The sequence below is a fragment of the Austrofundulus limnaeus genome, unplaced genomic scaffold (assembly GCF_001266775.1).
Source record: "Austrofundulus limnaeus strain Quisiro unplaced genomic scaffold, Austrofundulus_limnaeus-1.0 Scaffold0, whole genome shotgun sequence".
In the NCBI taxonomy this organism is placed as follows: Eukaryota; Metazoa; Chordata; class Actinopteri; order Cyprinodontiformes; family Rivulidae; genus Austrofundulus; species Austrofundulus limnaeus.
In genome coordinates this window covers 3216675-3230822 of record NW_013952402.1, presented here as the reverse complement: position 1 = coordinate 3230822, position 14148 = coordinate 3216675, and the positions used below count along the sequence as shown (strand labels likewise).

The 14148-nt window shown below is 40.6% G+C and overlaps 1 protein-coding gene across 3 annotated transcripts in view; it reads right to left on the bottom strand.

The window, feature by feature from the left end:
- Nucleotides 1-14148, bottom strand: part of dst (dystonin) — a 111482-nt gene that overhangs the window by 59633 nt on the left and 37701 nt on the right. For all 3 annotated transcript variants that reach the window (XM_014015892.1, XM_014016055.1, XM_014015975.1), the window contains exons 16-37: nucleotides 12973-13066; nucleotides 12731-12885; nucleotides 12176-12644; nucleotides 11972-12100; nucleotides 11794-11871; nucleotides 11554-11715; nucleotides 11232-11336; nucleotides 11046-11141; nucleotides 10838-10963; nucleotides 10604-10756; nucleotides 10357-10511; nucleotides 10137-10263; nucleotides 9855-10038; nucleotides 9008-9165; nucleotides 8733-8911; nucleotides 8512-8650; nucleotides 8246-8439; nucleotides 7991-8153; nucleotides 7825-7908; nucleotides 7217-7324; nucleotides 7019-7117; nucleotides 974-1120 (exon numbers count right to left, since the gene is read on the bottom strand). In XM_014015892.1, coding sequence (XP_013871346.1) covers nucleotides 974-1120; nucleotides 7019-7117; nucleotides 7217-7324; nucleotides 7825-7908; nucleotides 7991-8153; nucleotides 8246-8439; nucleotides 8512-8650; nucleotides 8733-8911; nucleotides 9008-9165; nucleotides 9855-10038; nucleotides 10137-10263; nucleotides 10357-10511; nucleotides 10604-10756; nucleotides 10838-10963; nucleotides 11046-11141; nucleotides 11232-11336; nucleotides 11554-11715; nucleotides 11794-11871; nucleotides 11972-12100; nucleotides 12176-12644; nucleotides 12731-12885; nucleotides 12973-13066 — 3304 coding nt within the window. The remainder of the gene's footprint in view (nucleotides 1-973; nucleotides 1121-7018; nucleotides 7118-7216; nucleotides 7325-7824; nucleotides 7909-7990; nucleotides 8154-8245; nucleotides 8440-8511; nucleotides 8651-8732; nucleotides 8912-9007; nucleotides 9166-9854; nucleotides 10039-10136; nucleotides 10264-10356; nucleotides 10512-10603; nucleotides 10757-10837; nucleotides 10964-11045; nucleotides 11142-11231; nucleotides 11337-11553; nucleotides 11716-11793; nucleotides 11872-11971; nucleotides 12101-12175; nucleotides 12645-12730; nucleotides 12886-12972; nucleotides 13067-14148) is intronic.

Genomic DNA, 14148 nt, shown 5'->3' with positions numbered 1-14148 from the left:
TAACAAACCATACAAAAAATATGTGATTTTTTTTTCCAATTGCATTACTCTGATGATTTGAATTAATCAAATAAAACTTGTCTTTCAATAATTTAGGCTACACTGCAGACATCAGCAATTAAATAAAATATAAAACCCTGACATAAATATGTAAACAATTTAAAAGATTTGCAATAAAATAAACATTTTTTTAATTTTTTTTTCAATTGTGGTAACAGAGTTAATATTATACTGGGGTTGTTTTGGAACCTGTAATTGATCAAGTAATAATTTAATTTATAATTTATCACAGATTAAGAGAATATTAAAACCACATTCTCTGTGGTAAGAAACGTAGAAAGTGTTTAAAATTTTCACAAAATTTAAAGATTTGTTAGACTTTATTTATAAAAAATATACTTTTCCATGTGCACAGTGTTAAAAAAGTATAACTGATTGATAACTGATTTATTGACTATTATAAATCTTGTTATTAGATACATTTGCGGAATTATCTGTTGAATGTTTTTTCAAGCAAAAATAGCAAATACACTTCAAAAATTTAGCAAAAGTTTATATTTTACTCTTAAAATTTCTTTTTTAAAATCCATTGGTTAGACTGAATCATGTCACCCATCGCAACAATACTGCTTTTTATCGTATGTTTCAGYAATTTATACTAGGGTATTTTATGCTTTTAGAAGCAGAAGTTATTTAAAGATTTTAACAACCCATGGGATATTTAGTTTATCAATAATTGTGCTTGTGCAACATAGGATCTGTTATTATAAGGATCTGTTATTATTGTGTCAGTTCAAGTTGATTAAAATAATCAAACATGCAATAATAAATATTTTATTAACCAAGTGTTTAGTCAGGTCATTACATTCCCTGAAGTGTTTTATTAGAAATCATACACCGTGACAAAAAATGGCTTTTGAAATCAGAAATGTCTCAAGTACAAATTAGGATGTCACAAACACATGTTATTTACCTGGTGTTTATTTGAAGCGTCTGTGTTGGCATTACTATCTCTCAGAGCCTGCCCATCATTGCTCATTGTCTGTTTCACATCGGACACCCAGTGCAACAGTTTGCTAACTTTATCCCCATGCTCTCGCTTTTCCTCATCAACAGATCTCTAGAGGTAAAACAGGTTCAACAAAACTGTCAACTTTGCTTCAAAAAAGAAAAACACGGGGGTTTTCATTGTTAAAATATAATATTCATAAAAAGGTCAAATAAAAACTCACAAAAAATGATCTGTTACTTGAAACACAACATTTAAATGAATGAAATGTATGAATCAAAGAGAAACAAAAAGCAGCAAAACAAAACCAAAGGAAGTTTTATCTGCAGGTTTTGCTTTCATGCACACATTTACAATTGTTTATTGATATGCCCAGAGATAATGAAAGGCTGTTTTGGCTCCATAGCCGAGAACTTTGGTAGCCTCCAGTAATCTTAACCCAGTGTGACAGTCAAAAACGCTTCTTTCCAGTGCCTCTTTGAAAGTGATTTTTCTCTTGGTCTTTGGACAGGTGAGACTTTTAGTGTGGAGCTTCTCATCTTTAAGCATGGCAGCTGTAACTTTATCAACAAAGCCACTTTGAATGACTTCCTCAAGGGAGACTCTGTCACGAGTACCAGGATTTATCATCCCGCCAGTTAAGAGCTGAAATTCAATACAGCGAAAGCCCACATCCTTTGGGAGGAGATTCTCCTGAACAGCCTCGAACACGGACAAAACTTTCCCGGTCTTAGGATGAGTAATGCCATTGAATGCCTGCTCAAACTGCTGGAGCTGCTGTTTCACTGATTCATCAACAAGACCTCTTTTCAGAGCCTCAAGGAGGGTAACTTTCTCCCCAGACGAGGGGTCGCAGATACCTCCAGTACAGGCCTGAGACTCGAGGAGCTGTAAAGCTGTAACTCTGTCAGTGAACCCCTGCTGGAAGCCCTGGAAAACTGAGAGCCTCTTCTTCCGGGTGATGTCCCAGAGACCGGCGATGGTGCTGTTTGCATCGTCCACAACAACCCTTCTCGAAAATATGATATCTGCAATCTCATAGATACTTAGAAGACCACTCTTATAGCTTTCAAGCTCAGATGCTTCAAGAAACCTCTGACTCAAAGCAGACTCTAAACAAAGCTGTCGGCCACTTCTGGAATCAGTAATAATGTGACGTGGGCTTCCATTGGGGTCAACTATCGAGTTTTCCTGCCATTCGCTTTCCTGCTGCGACAGAAACAGATATGTCCTCTTGTCTATGTGTTTCCCCTTGCACGCTTCATACACTGACATTTCAGATCCACAGCTGCTGTTGACAACGGACACTCGATGGGGGGTGACAGGAGATGTGTTTGTTAAGTGCCTTTCTCCAAATGGGATGAGAAAGACGCCACCATTGAGGTCATACAAGCTCGTCTTTAGTATTTCCTGGTAGTATGCCTTTTGTCCCGTGTCAGGGTTGTGGAAACCTTTAGGATTACTCACTGGATCATAAAGACTCTGCAGAATCTCTTTGTTCAAAAGGCCCTGATTTACAGCAACAAAGACTGGCACTCTGACACCTGTCTCTGGCTGAATCAACCCTCCTGAAGCAACCTGGACCTCAAGGATCTTCTTAGCTTTAGATTTATCCAAAATCCTCTCCTCCATGGCCTGAAACACTGACAGCTTTTTGCCCTTATAGTTGTAGCCATTAACAGCTTTCTCTGCCTCCACCAGTTTGTCTTTCATACCTGCATCTATGATCCCTCTCTCCAGAGCCTTGACAACTGAGAGCATTTCTCCTGTGGCCAGATCTACAAGACTGCCTGTTGCAGCCTGAGCTTCAAGAAACTCAAGTGCATATGTCTTTGCGAGGAAGCCCTTTTCGGCAGCTTCTAGGAAAGATATTTTTTTCTTACTCGACTCCACATAAACTCCAGCAATCGTAGTTGGTTTGCCAGTCAGTTGTTGGGCAGATGATGCCTGCAGCTGCTCCACGGTGATGAGGCCCATTTCCAGCTTTCGTATAACCTCTTCGTCCAAGAGCTTATATTTGATCATGTACTGAATGTTTGCACTCGCCTCCGATTCTGTGAGCTTTTGGGAACTTGTCAGTTTTCCGCCAAAGTTTGCGGATAGGTTTACATTTTCACACGTTTCTGTGATTTGATACGTTCTTGCCTTACTGGCGTTGGTTTCACTCAGCTGTTGGTCTGTTAGTCCACAAAGAGCCATGTATCCCTGTGGTGTGACAGAGCTGGGAAAATCAGATAAAACACTGCTCTTATGAGTCAGATGTTTGGTATCTTTTGGTTGAATGGTGGAAATGTCTTCCTTGGCTTGTTTAATTCCTTCAAGAATACTGCTTCGCTCCATTGTTGCCATCTGTAGACATGACATTGGAAAAACTTTTAAGTAATGAAAATCCAGAGTCCAGTTACAACTGTTAAAACAGCTCAAACATCATATTATACAAGCTATTATACTATGCTACAGTAATGCTAATAGCTTCCATACCTCTTTTGTTTTAAGTGTTTCTTCCTCCATGCTGTATTTTGCACCTTTAGTGAAAGATGTCTTCACCATGGGATCTGTCTTCAACAAATCAGCTTTGCTGTTTGTCACTGATTGGTGACTGGTTTTCACTGCGTCCACTCTGACTGTTGAAAGTGTTTCCTGAAGACTTTTCACCTCCCTGACGTACAGCTCAATTTGTTCCCGAAGCGCTCTTGCTTCATTTTCTTTCAGAGTCAGCTTCCACTCGCTGTCTGTCAGCAGCTTTTCAAACTTTGCTTTTTCAACTGACTGTTGGTTGCAAAGGCTTTGCAGGGAACTGATTTTAGAGGCGAGTCTGACTTTTTCTTCTTCCAGTTGGATGATTTCTGACTTTGCTTTGGACAAGTCGTGCACAAGCTTTGTTCTTTCTTGCTGATGTTCTGTTTTTATCAGCAGCTCTCGGTCCATAAGTTGCTTCGACTCCGRTGTGGTTTGATGCACGGTTTTAATCAGTTTCACATCCTGCTTCAAATACTTGTTGAGCATCTCTGTTAATTCTGCCCCGCCCGATGGCTGGCTTTCTTTTGTGATCTCAGACTGCAGCAAAATCATTTTTTTCTCAATTTCACTCTGCATAAGCAGCAACTGCTTCTCATAGCCTTCTTTCTGGAGTTCCAGTTTACCCTTCAGTTCCTCCAGCATCTTCTTGCAATTGTCCAGTTGTTCCTCCATCTGTTTGGATCTCATTTGAAGAGACGCGTTTTCTTTTTGCTTTTGCTCGACATCTGATTGGGCATGTTGCAGCCTGTCTTTCAGAGACCTGACTTCAGCTCCTAGTGAGATGTTTTTCTCCAATGTCTCAGATTTCTCCCTCTTCAGGATCGTATTCTCATGCTGTAGATTTGATCGAGATTTGTCCGAACTGGACATCACTTCTTTGATCGTTAAGCTATTTTTCTTAAGCTCTGTCTCGAGTAATATGATTTTGGAGTCTTTTAATTTTCTTTCTTTGGTCTCTTGAGCCAATTCATCTTTTGCTCTTTGCAGGGATGAGCTAAGCTCGGAAATTCTAACATTCAGGCTTTCTATTTTTTTCTCAGCTATGGTCTTGTCACTCTGAAGTGTTTTTATTTCCTGCTTAAAGTTTTCTATCACTTTCTCTGAGCTGGCTGTTATTCCTTTAAAACTATGCTTGTTCTTGAAAAGCTCATCTTCTAATGCTCTGATTTTAACGAGATGTTTCTGACTCTCACCAGATTCTTTTTGCAGCTCTGCATTTTTTATCTTTAGCATCTCATTTAAATCGTCAATTTCAGCTTTTTGCATGTGGACCTTTTGATTTACCAGATTGTTTTCAGCAAACAATGACTTTAGTTCTGATTTCAAAGTTGTAATCTCTTCCTCATAACTGCTGATCTTTGAGCTGAGAGATTGAGTTTTTTGCTGCACATCAGCCATTTTCTTCGCCTCTTCGCCGAGTTCTTGCAGTTTCATCTGGAGCTCGTAAGTGGTTTGGGATTTCCTGTTCAGTTCTTCCTCAATAATCCTGTTCTGGGATTTAGTGCCCTCTACTTGTGACTTATAGATTTGAATTTGCTGATCTTTGCTCTCAGTCTCCATTAACACTTGATCGAGTTTAGTCTTTGCGTTTTTCAGATTCTGCTCCATTTCTAAATTGATCTGCTTTAGCTCGTCTATTTTCCTCTGCAGCTGAGAAATAGCTATTTCACTTTTTTGAAGCTCCGCCTCCAGATTTTTGCATTTGCGCTGCAGCGCCTGCTCAGATTTCTTCATCACAACGCTTTCTTCCTCGGATGTTTGAAGCTGTTGTTTCCAACTCTCAACTTCTCTCTTTAAAGACTTGATCTTTTGTTCAGAAAGTGATCTCTCTTTTTCCAGTGACTCAGTTTGGATCTGAAGGCCTCTAATATCACCGCCAGAGGAGACATTCATCCTCGTCAACTCATTGCATTTAACATTCAGCTGATCTATTACTGCCTGTTTGGAAGCTACCTCTTCCTCTAAGTTGTTAATCTTATATGTGTTTTCCTGCTCAATTGAACTTTTCTTCTGCAGCTCCCCTTGTGTGATCTTTAACTGCTCTTTCAGGCCTTCGATTTCAGTGCTCTGGAAAAAGGAGGTTTGCTCTAATGAGGACTTTGCTCTTTGGAGGGATCTGATTTCTTCCTGAAGGTTGATGATGGATTTCTTCAGGTTCAGTGTTTCCTGTTGAAGCTCCTCTGCTTTCTGTCTCACCTGGGTCCTTTCACTCTCCAGGTCCATCTGAAGTTTCTTCAGTCTGTTGTTGCTGTCGTCCAAGAGCTTTTTATAGCTCTGAGCTTTCTCTTCGGCCATTTCTGCCTTTTTCTGGACCTGAACCAGTTCCTCCACTTTCTGCTGCAGAACGTCGTTCATTCTGTCCGCAGATGACCCCAGCTGAGCGTCTGATTCTGGCTGGCTGTCGAGTTCCAAAGGCTGCAGATCCTCGGTTTTAGACTGGACCTGACTTAGCAACTCCTCCTCTGCTGCAAATTCAACTCCGTCCACGTTTGTTTTTTTCTGGAGCGAGGTGCTCTGCATATTTAAGACTTGACCCTCGTTTTCTTTTTTCAAGAGCTCCTCGAGTTTCTTTTGAGTCACGGACCACGTGGCCTCGGACTGCTCATATAAAACTCTGGTTCGCTTTAATTCCTGCTCGGTAGCAGCTTTGTCTTTAATTACAATTTCTAATTTCGTGTGATACTGAATAACATCTTGCTCGAGCTGCGACTTTTGAAGGTTTATGGCACCGATGGTCTTTCTTTGGGTTTCTAGTTCTCCTTCCAGCTTCTCCACCTGCGCTTGTTTCTCTGTGAGCAAAGCCTCCTGTTCCTGGATTCGTTGCTGAAGTTGTCTAATCTCTACTTCTCCTCTGGCTTTTTGCAGCTCCACGCTTTCTGTCCACCTTGCATTCTCTGCTCTTTCAAAAGCCATTCTGTTCTAAAATGCAAAACAATCAGTCATTCACTATTAAAGAGAAACTGTGAAACGTTTGCATGAATATCTTTCTGAGAGTTTGCAGGTTCATCAAAAATTAAAACAGTAAACATTATGTCACATGTAAAATATTAGATTTTTTAACATCCAAAAAGCCTGTTTATTATTGTGCTGTACTAACGACTTCAGTGCAAGTGCTAGTAATTCACAATTATTACTCAAACTCTCAGAGAGATTTCTGTTTAATAATGACAAAAGAAGCCAAAGGGGGAATAAACCTTCTCCAACTATAGTCACTATCACCAGCAAGGTGTGACTGAACATACAGCCATGCTCTGCTTTTCTGCATTAAATTTGCTTCTTTTGCACACTGAAGCAAATTCTCTTCACCCCTGATGAGCTGCTGAACAAATAGGTCAAAATGAGCAAGAAATAAAAAGCAAAGCATGTGGACGTTGATTCGAAAGAGAACTGAAAATTCTGCAAATATTCACACAGGAAAATAGAAGTGAAATTAGAAACTAAAGAGACTAACAAGCTCCAAAAGSTAAGCGGCGAGTTATAAAATTGTACCTCCTCATCTTCTGTTCTCCTCAGAGTTTCACTGGCAAACTTTACATACTGGGTCATTAGAGTCACAAGAGCAGTGTAACGGGTCCGAAGATCCATAAACTATGTGGGGGGGAAATAAAACAGACAAATGTGCTGCTGTGTGAGAACTGTTGAAACAGAATAATTTTGTTTGTGATTGAAGTCAGAATAGTGTTTTACCTCCTGCTMAACAGCATCAGAGGAGCTCTGGATCCTCCGCTTCTTCAGAGGAGATTTGTGCTGGGAGTCGACCATCGCCCTGAACGTCATCAGCTGAAGTTCATAATCCTAAAAAATACATAGATCTTTAAACAGATACTTCCTTCTTTTTATTTATTTTTTTGTTAAAACAAATGTTTTCAGAATAAATCTTGCATTGGATGTCTTCCATAAAACATAAATAAATGGGTGAAGGTTTTATTAAATGCGAGGGTATTATGTATTTTCCAGGCAGATAGCTCAATTCTATACCACAAGCAAGTAACTATGTTACCTTTTAGTTGTTATGAAAATGCTTTATTTATTAAAAATAAATTTGGCTTGCATCATGGCATGCATGAATGAGTCAAAGCAACACCCTGGGTATGTTTTTGATGAGAAAATTACATTTTAACATGATATAAAGTTCCACAAAGTTGATTTAGCATAATACCTCCCCTTTAAAACATATTCTGCTAATACCCACAGAGTAAAGCTGATTAATTTTCACATAATACTTACAGTAAGCAAGGCGGCTTAAGTCTTACTAAAGTAAAAATAAGGTTTGATAATTTGTTAAAATGAGTTACCTTAATAGAAGAGGAGTACTGCTCTGAGTACTTTTGACATTCGTCAATCCTGCTCTGTTTTTGTTCAATTTCAGCAACGAGAACCTAAAAGTAAAACACATTTAAAATAACATTTCAGCGCATTTAAGTATTTGTTCCAGGGTGAAGAAGTTCAGAGTTATTTCACCTTTTGTTTGTTTAATAGCTCAGCAAGAGCTTTGCTGTCATCAGGTTTGTTTTCTTGGGCCTTTAGCTGCACCGTTTCCAGTTCTCTGATCCATTCATCGAGACTCAAGTAGGAGTCTCTGTAGTGTTTCAGAGACTTGCTGATGCCATCCAGATCCCGGAGTCTGAGATTGATAAAGAAGTTGCAATAAACCTACCATGCTGTGTTTGCGTGCACCTCTTGTAATAGGCAGAAAAACACAAAAACTGCACAAACCTGCTATCAATCTGCAAATGAATGTTCTGCCATCTCTCACTCAGCTGATCCGCCTTCTCTTTGTGCCAGTCCAGATCAAAGTCCCGCTCGTTGTGGGCCTTGAACATGCGGTCGCTGATGACACGAGCCTTCTGCAGCTCATCCTCCATGTCATGGAACACCTCCTGCCTTTCATCGATCTCTGTCCGCCATTGCTGGGAACAAAACAATGGTTGGTTAAAACAGTAGTAATGTTGATAACCTGGTCTACATTAAAAAAAAATTACCTTAAGTGTAGAAATGACACTTTCAATGGATTTGATGTCAGAGTTTGTGGCCTCTTCTTCATAAAGTTTGGACTCGTAGGCTTTAACAAGAGCATCCGCGCTCTGACTGTGCTTCACCACTAGACTCACTGTCTTCAGTCTGCAAAAACAGAAACATTACTTCACTTGTAACACTTTTCCTTCCTCTGAATTACACTGAGACACTGAAGAAAGTCTCTTACTTGTCCATATAAATGGAGGACATGGAGTGCACTTGGTTCATGCTTTGAAGGAGGACAGAAAGCTCGGAGGAGAGCGTCGACGCAGATGGAGAACCCGCGGCCTGGCGGAGGAACACCTCGCACTTCTCCTTCAGGACGTCCAGATCATCCTTCATCCTTTCCAGCTCAGTTGTCTTCCTCTGCAAAGTGGCAAATAGAGAAGTGAGGTTAAATTATAAGGACACTAGATTACTTGGAGAGTTTTAAAAAAATAAAAATAACACTTTGATGTGCACCTGGTGCTCAGTGATGCGCTGCAGACTCTGCTCCAGGTCGTCTCTTTCCAGCGGCGTACGGATTTGCCTGATCAGGTGTTCTTCGTGGGCCTCCAGGTGCATGCGGAAGTTGCGGATTTCGGAGATGTAATGATTGTACACTGACTCCTCGTGTTCCTCTGTTTACATTGAAATAAACGAAAAAAAAACTTTAATAAAATTTTAATTCAATAGCATAATAGTCGTTTGATGGAGAACACATAAAAAAACTCTTGTGGGAAGTTCACCACTAGGTGGCGCCATTATCACAATATAAGTTTGAGTAAAAGTTGAAAATAAATCATGAATATGGTGAAGTCATTAACAAATATAAAAAATTATAATAAGCCAAGAACACTTTTTAAAATTGTGGGGAGGAGTGGGGGTGCAACAACATGACTAAAAAATAATAGTATTGTGGGGGTGTTTGTATTTATTTTCATTTAAAGGAAACATATCGTGCAAAATCCACTTTTTTAGTCACTAAATAGATTTTGTTAGGTACTTAAAGTCTCTAAGAGTGCAGAAAATTTGATTTTAGTCTCTCCTCGTGCTGCAAATATATCCTTATATTCTGTTTGGGTCATATTTTTCAGTTTTCTTCATTTTCTATGACGTTCTCTGAACTACATCAAATTATTTGCAACAGAACTACCAAATAAGGTCTGTATTTACTAACTAAAATTTTAATTCAGTAACAAAAAAAACATATATTCTTAAAGGTATTAACATTAACTTAAAAAGGCTTAAAGATTCATGTGTTTCCCCTGCTGGGTGGTGTTCAGCAGCTTTTTTGGTTAGAGGGAGAGGGTGGGAATTAGAGTCTTGCCTCTCTCTGCAGATCTGAGCAGTTCCTGGTAATATTCCTTGCAGGCTGCCACATCTCTATCCAGCTGATTGCGGTCTGCCACTGTAAACACCTCTGACTCCTTGCTGTCCTCCAGGAACTCCTCGAAGTGGGACTGCAGGTTGCTCAAGACCTGCTGATGCTCGCCTGGCAACATCGTCTTTATCTGTAGTTGTTGAGAATAAAAGCAGAAAACAAATTTGTTTTCTTGGCAAATGTTTATCAGCGTGATTCTCACAAGAGGAGAAGAGCAAATAAACATACGGAGGCCACGTTCCAGTTGCGGATGGCACGTATGTCYCCCATGAGGTAATGCCAGGACACCACGCTCTTCATGTTAACGTGGGAGCGGTGCCACAGTGCCAGGACATTTTGGTACAACTGCTCGGTTCTAGAGGAAAACGGAGATGTTTTAATGAAGTTAAAGTGAAAAGTGCAACGTAGGAAACTCGAGACAGAAAGTGAATCCCAGCATCCCTCTCACCTGGCAGCCATGTCAACAGCCTCTTTGTTAGGCGGAGGTGCAGTGAAGCAAACCGACGGTACCATGGCCTCGTTCCCTGCTGGGTTGATAACTTTCCACTTGGCTCGATGAGAGTTATTGGCCAACACACACTCATCGTCTTTATAAATGGTAATCTGTAAGAGTTATAACATACCCAGGCTTCCTTTAAGATCACCAAAACAAAAATGGGGGGAAATGTGGTCTGATATGACATGAACAACATTACCTCTATTTGCCGATAATCACAGATTGCTTTGACAGGAATGGAGGACCTGAGGGGAGTTTCAGGGTTCCGCGGTTTCAGTTGCACAATATTTTTGGCCCGGCCCACTAACCCTGCTACAGTGCTGCGGTACTGAAGAAGCTGCTCTTTCTCATCCTGAAAAAAAKAACAACCCAAAAATTCATTAAGATGTGTAACTCCATCTGCATATGAGCACATAGCTTTGAGTTAGCTTACCATGGACTCCTGGATGAGATCCTCCAACCTGTGCAGGCTGCTCGATCGGTTACAGCTGAACTTTCTTTGAATGGAATCTTGTAGATTTTTAAGGTAGTCCATGGACTCTTTGGCGTCACTAAAAAACTACGCAGGGTGAGGTAAATATCAAGATTAGATATGAAACACACTAATGAATTTGTTTTAATTGTCTTAGATAGGAACACACCTCAAAATAAACAGCYTTCTCTTTAAGATGCTGTTCTACACATGAGCAGAGCTGCAAAATCCAGTTCCARTGTGTCTGCATTGCAGCTTTGTACGCCTAAAAGGAAAAAAGCAAAGAGATGTTTAAGCTTTTAATTGTCATAAAGGCAGCTGAAAAGTTCTTAAAGTAAACGATCTACAGGCTTACTTCAATTGTTAGCCTGGCTGGGTGGTTCTTGAGCATGAGGCGCTCCGCCTTGTCCTGCACAGACTTGATGGCTTCCTCCTTTTCATCCAGCTCCCTCATTAGGTCCTGCGTAAAAGACATTAAGCTGAGTACTCCTGGCTCTCAGCCATGGCACAGAACCAGTTATAGCATCATCTCACTTAATCTCATATCCTGTCTCTGAGCTCAGACCATGAAAGTAATCATTTGAGGCGCTATTCATGCAGAAATCCCTTCACTGGAATTATTATTTTTATTTCTTTTTTGTGTAAAAACCAGGCGAACCGAGAAAGAAACGGCTTACTGCATGATAGTCTCTTTTCTTGGAGATGTTACTGTTGCGATCACTCCAGTCAAAGGCAACCTCCTCTTCCTCCTTCTCATTCAGCCAGATGAGCTCTTGTGTTGCCTGTGACACAAAGTCYTGAAGGCATTCCAGGTTGGTCTGCCGCTCCCGTGAGCAGCTCTGAAAGAACGAAGCAAACAGTCAAACAGACTAAAAGACAGCCAAAACCTTTTAGYAAAGATTTGAGCTCATGCCTACCAACAGCCGTTCATACTGCCTTTCCAGTTTGTTCAGTTTATCAGAATAAGTCAGCTTTAGGGGTATGGTCATCTGAATCTGAGAAAAAAAAAGTTTTCTTTGTTTGCTTAAACTACAGTTGTATTCAGTCAACAGCTAAGGTCAAGCTAAATCAAAATAAATTTAAAACCAGGCTTACTTCACTCAGTTTGGCATCTTTAAGACTCATTTGGAATTCTTCAATGGCTCTGTGGACACTTTTATGGTTGTCCAAATGCATTTCCACACTTAGCAAATCAGTTCCCCACTCCGATCGCTCGAGTTGTAACTTCAAACCAGAGAGAAAGAACATTATCTCTGCAACTCAATGGTTACTAGAAAGAAATAGATGGAGGCGACTCACCTGCATCTCTTCCACCCAGTTCAGGAGGTCTTGAACGTATTTCATGTTGACCTCCTCCTCCGTCATGCTGGGGTCTGCCAGTGAAGACTTTAGTAAGGGCTTTCGGATCTGCATGTGTTTCAGATGCATGAGGTTAGCCGGCTCCATGCCGCCGCCGTTTCCCATGTAGCTCTGTACCGTTGAAGGCTGCAGGTTGGGGGTCAAGGCTGGGGTTAAGGACGGAGTCAGGCACGGTGTAAGGCCAGAGGTGAAGGTGGACCCAGGGGTACCCAATTCCCCTGAGGTAAGTGCAGGATTAATGGCTGGTGTCAAGCTTGCATTGATGTTTTGGGGATAGCCAGAGTTCAGGCTCTGCGTGATGCCGGAGATCATCAGCTTGGTTTGCTCCGTTGTCAGGGCGCGACCTTTGCTGTACACAGAGGAGCACTCGGCTCGAAGGGTCAGAAGGTCATCTCGGAGTTTGGATACTCTGTGACAAGGAGGTTCGCAGTGTGAGATATTTTGATGCATAATAAACATTGTTTTCTTATTTGTGCAGGAGGCATTTATTTTTACCTTTGAACAAGCTGATCTGCAAACGGAAACTTTCCATCCAGAAGAATCTGGATGTCCACAACTTGTTGCCTGAGAATATTCTCACACTCCAACAGGTAGCTCGCAACCTCAGCTTCGTTCATGAACTGTATACCAGATTCGAGACGTTTTGTGTCCTTAAAAGAGACAAAAACATTCAGAACTCAGAGATAAATAGAGTTTTTTTCCTTCCAGCTTTCATCAAAGTCTTGCACAAAACTCACCGACTGGAGGGCTGTTCTCGCCAAAGCCAGCTTGTCTTCTCCATTAACACAGTCCCGCTGGACTCTGTTGGCAATCTGCTGCAACATCTCCAGCCTGAAGAAAAAAAATAGACAAAAATATTGGAGGTACGTTTCTAAATTTTAGGCAAATTAAAGCAGCACTAAGTAACTTCACCTAGATCCATAGGCAATGCTGTTATTGAGAAAGACTGAGCTGTTAATTTGTAACGGCTCTGTGAGAATGCTGTCACTGGAGCCGAAGCTGGTGTTAAAGCTGCTGTTGCTAACGGTTGATACTCTGCTCAGATATGCCATCTTAATTCACATTGTCAATAAAATCATGACAGCCGATCACTGACTAACTCTCACATTGAGGATTCCTGTCTAGAATCTCAGCAGCCTGACTTCAAGCATGAAGGAGCCCAACTATTGGAACAACTTTCAAAGTGCTCCTATTTATAGTATCACAGCCAGGTGAGGGGCGTGCAAGAGTCCCACCCTGAAATACTACTSGCTCCTTAGGGGATGAAAATCAAACGACAGGTCGAGACAAAGCCCCTTCACAAGAAGTAAAGGATTAAAAATCAGAGCCAAGCTGCTAATAATTCTTAATTCCCTTTTCAGCCATCACCACACCCAGCTCAGATGCTGTAAATATGTTGGAAGCAAAAAAAGGATATGTAATACGGTCTAATCTACTGTAAACAGAGCACCAAACAGTGTCTCCATAGAGACAAGATCTTTATCACAGATGTGGAAAAAAAACTGACCAGGTTCAACACAAAGGGGGATTTCTGTAATAACTCAAACAGCTGCTGCAAACAGCTGCTATTAGGATGTTTTTTTTCCTCTTTTTTTTCAGTATTGAACTAAATGTGATTGTGTTTTTATGAGAAATTGACAACAAAACAGCACATTATTCCWCACATTTTCAATCAAGTTATTTAGGTCCGAAGTCAACATACTAAAGAATAAAATCAACTTTTCAACCCCATAGTCAAAATGTGATGTAAAAGGTGAATTTTCAAACTAAAGCTAAAATACCGGTCAAAGATTTTAGTTGAAACAGTGAGATTAAGTCAAACCAAAACTTGCACATGGACAATATATTCAGAATGTCTTTCATTAGTAAAATTATAGTTCTGGCAAGGTGCTTAAAGATTTCTSTCTTTTAGC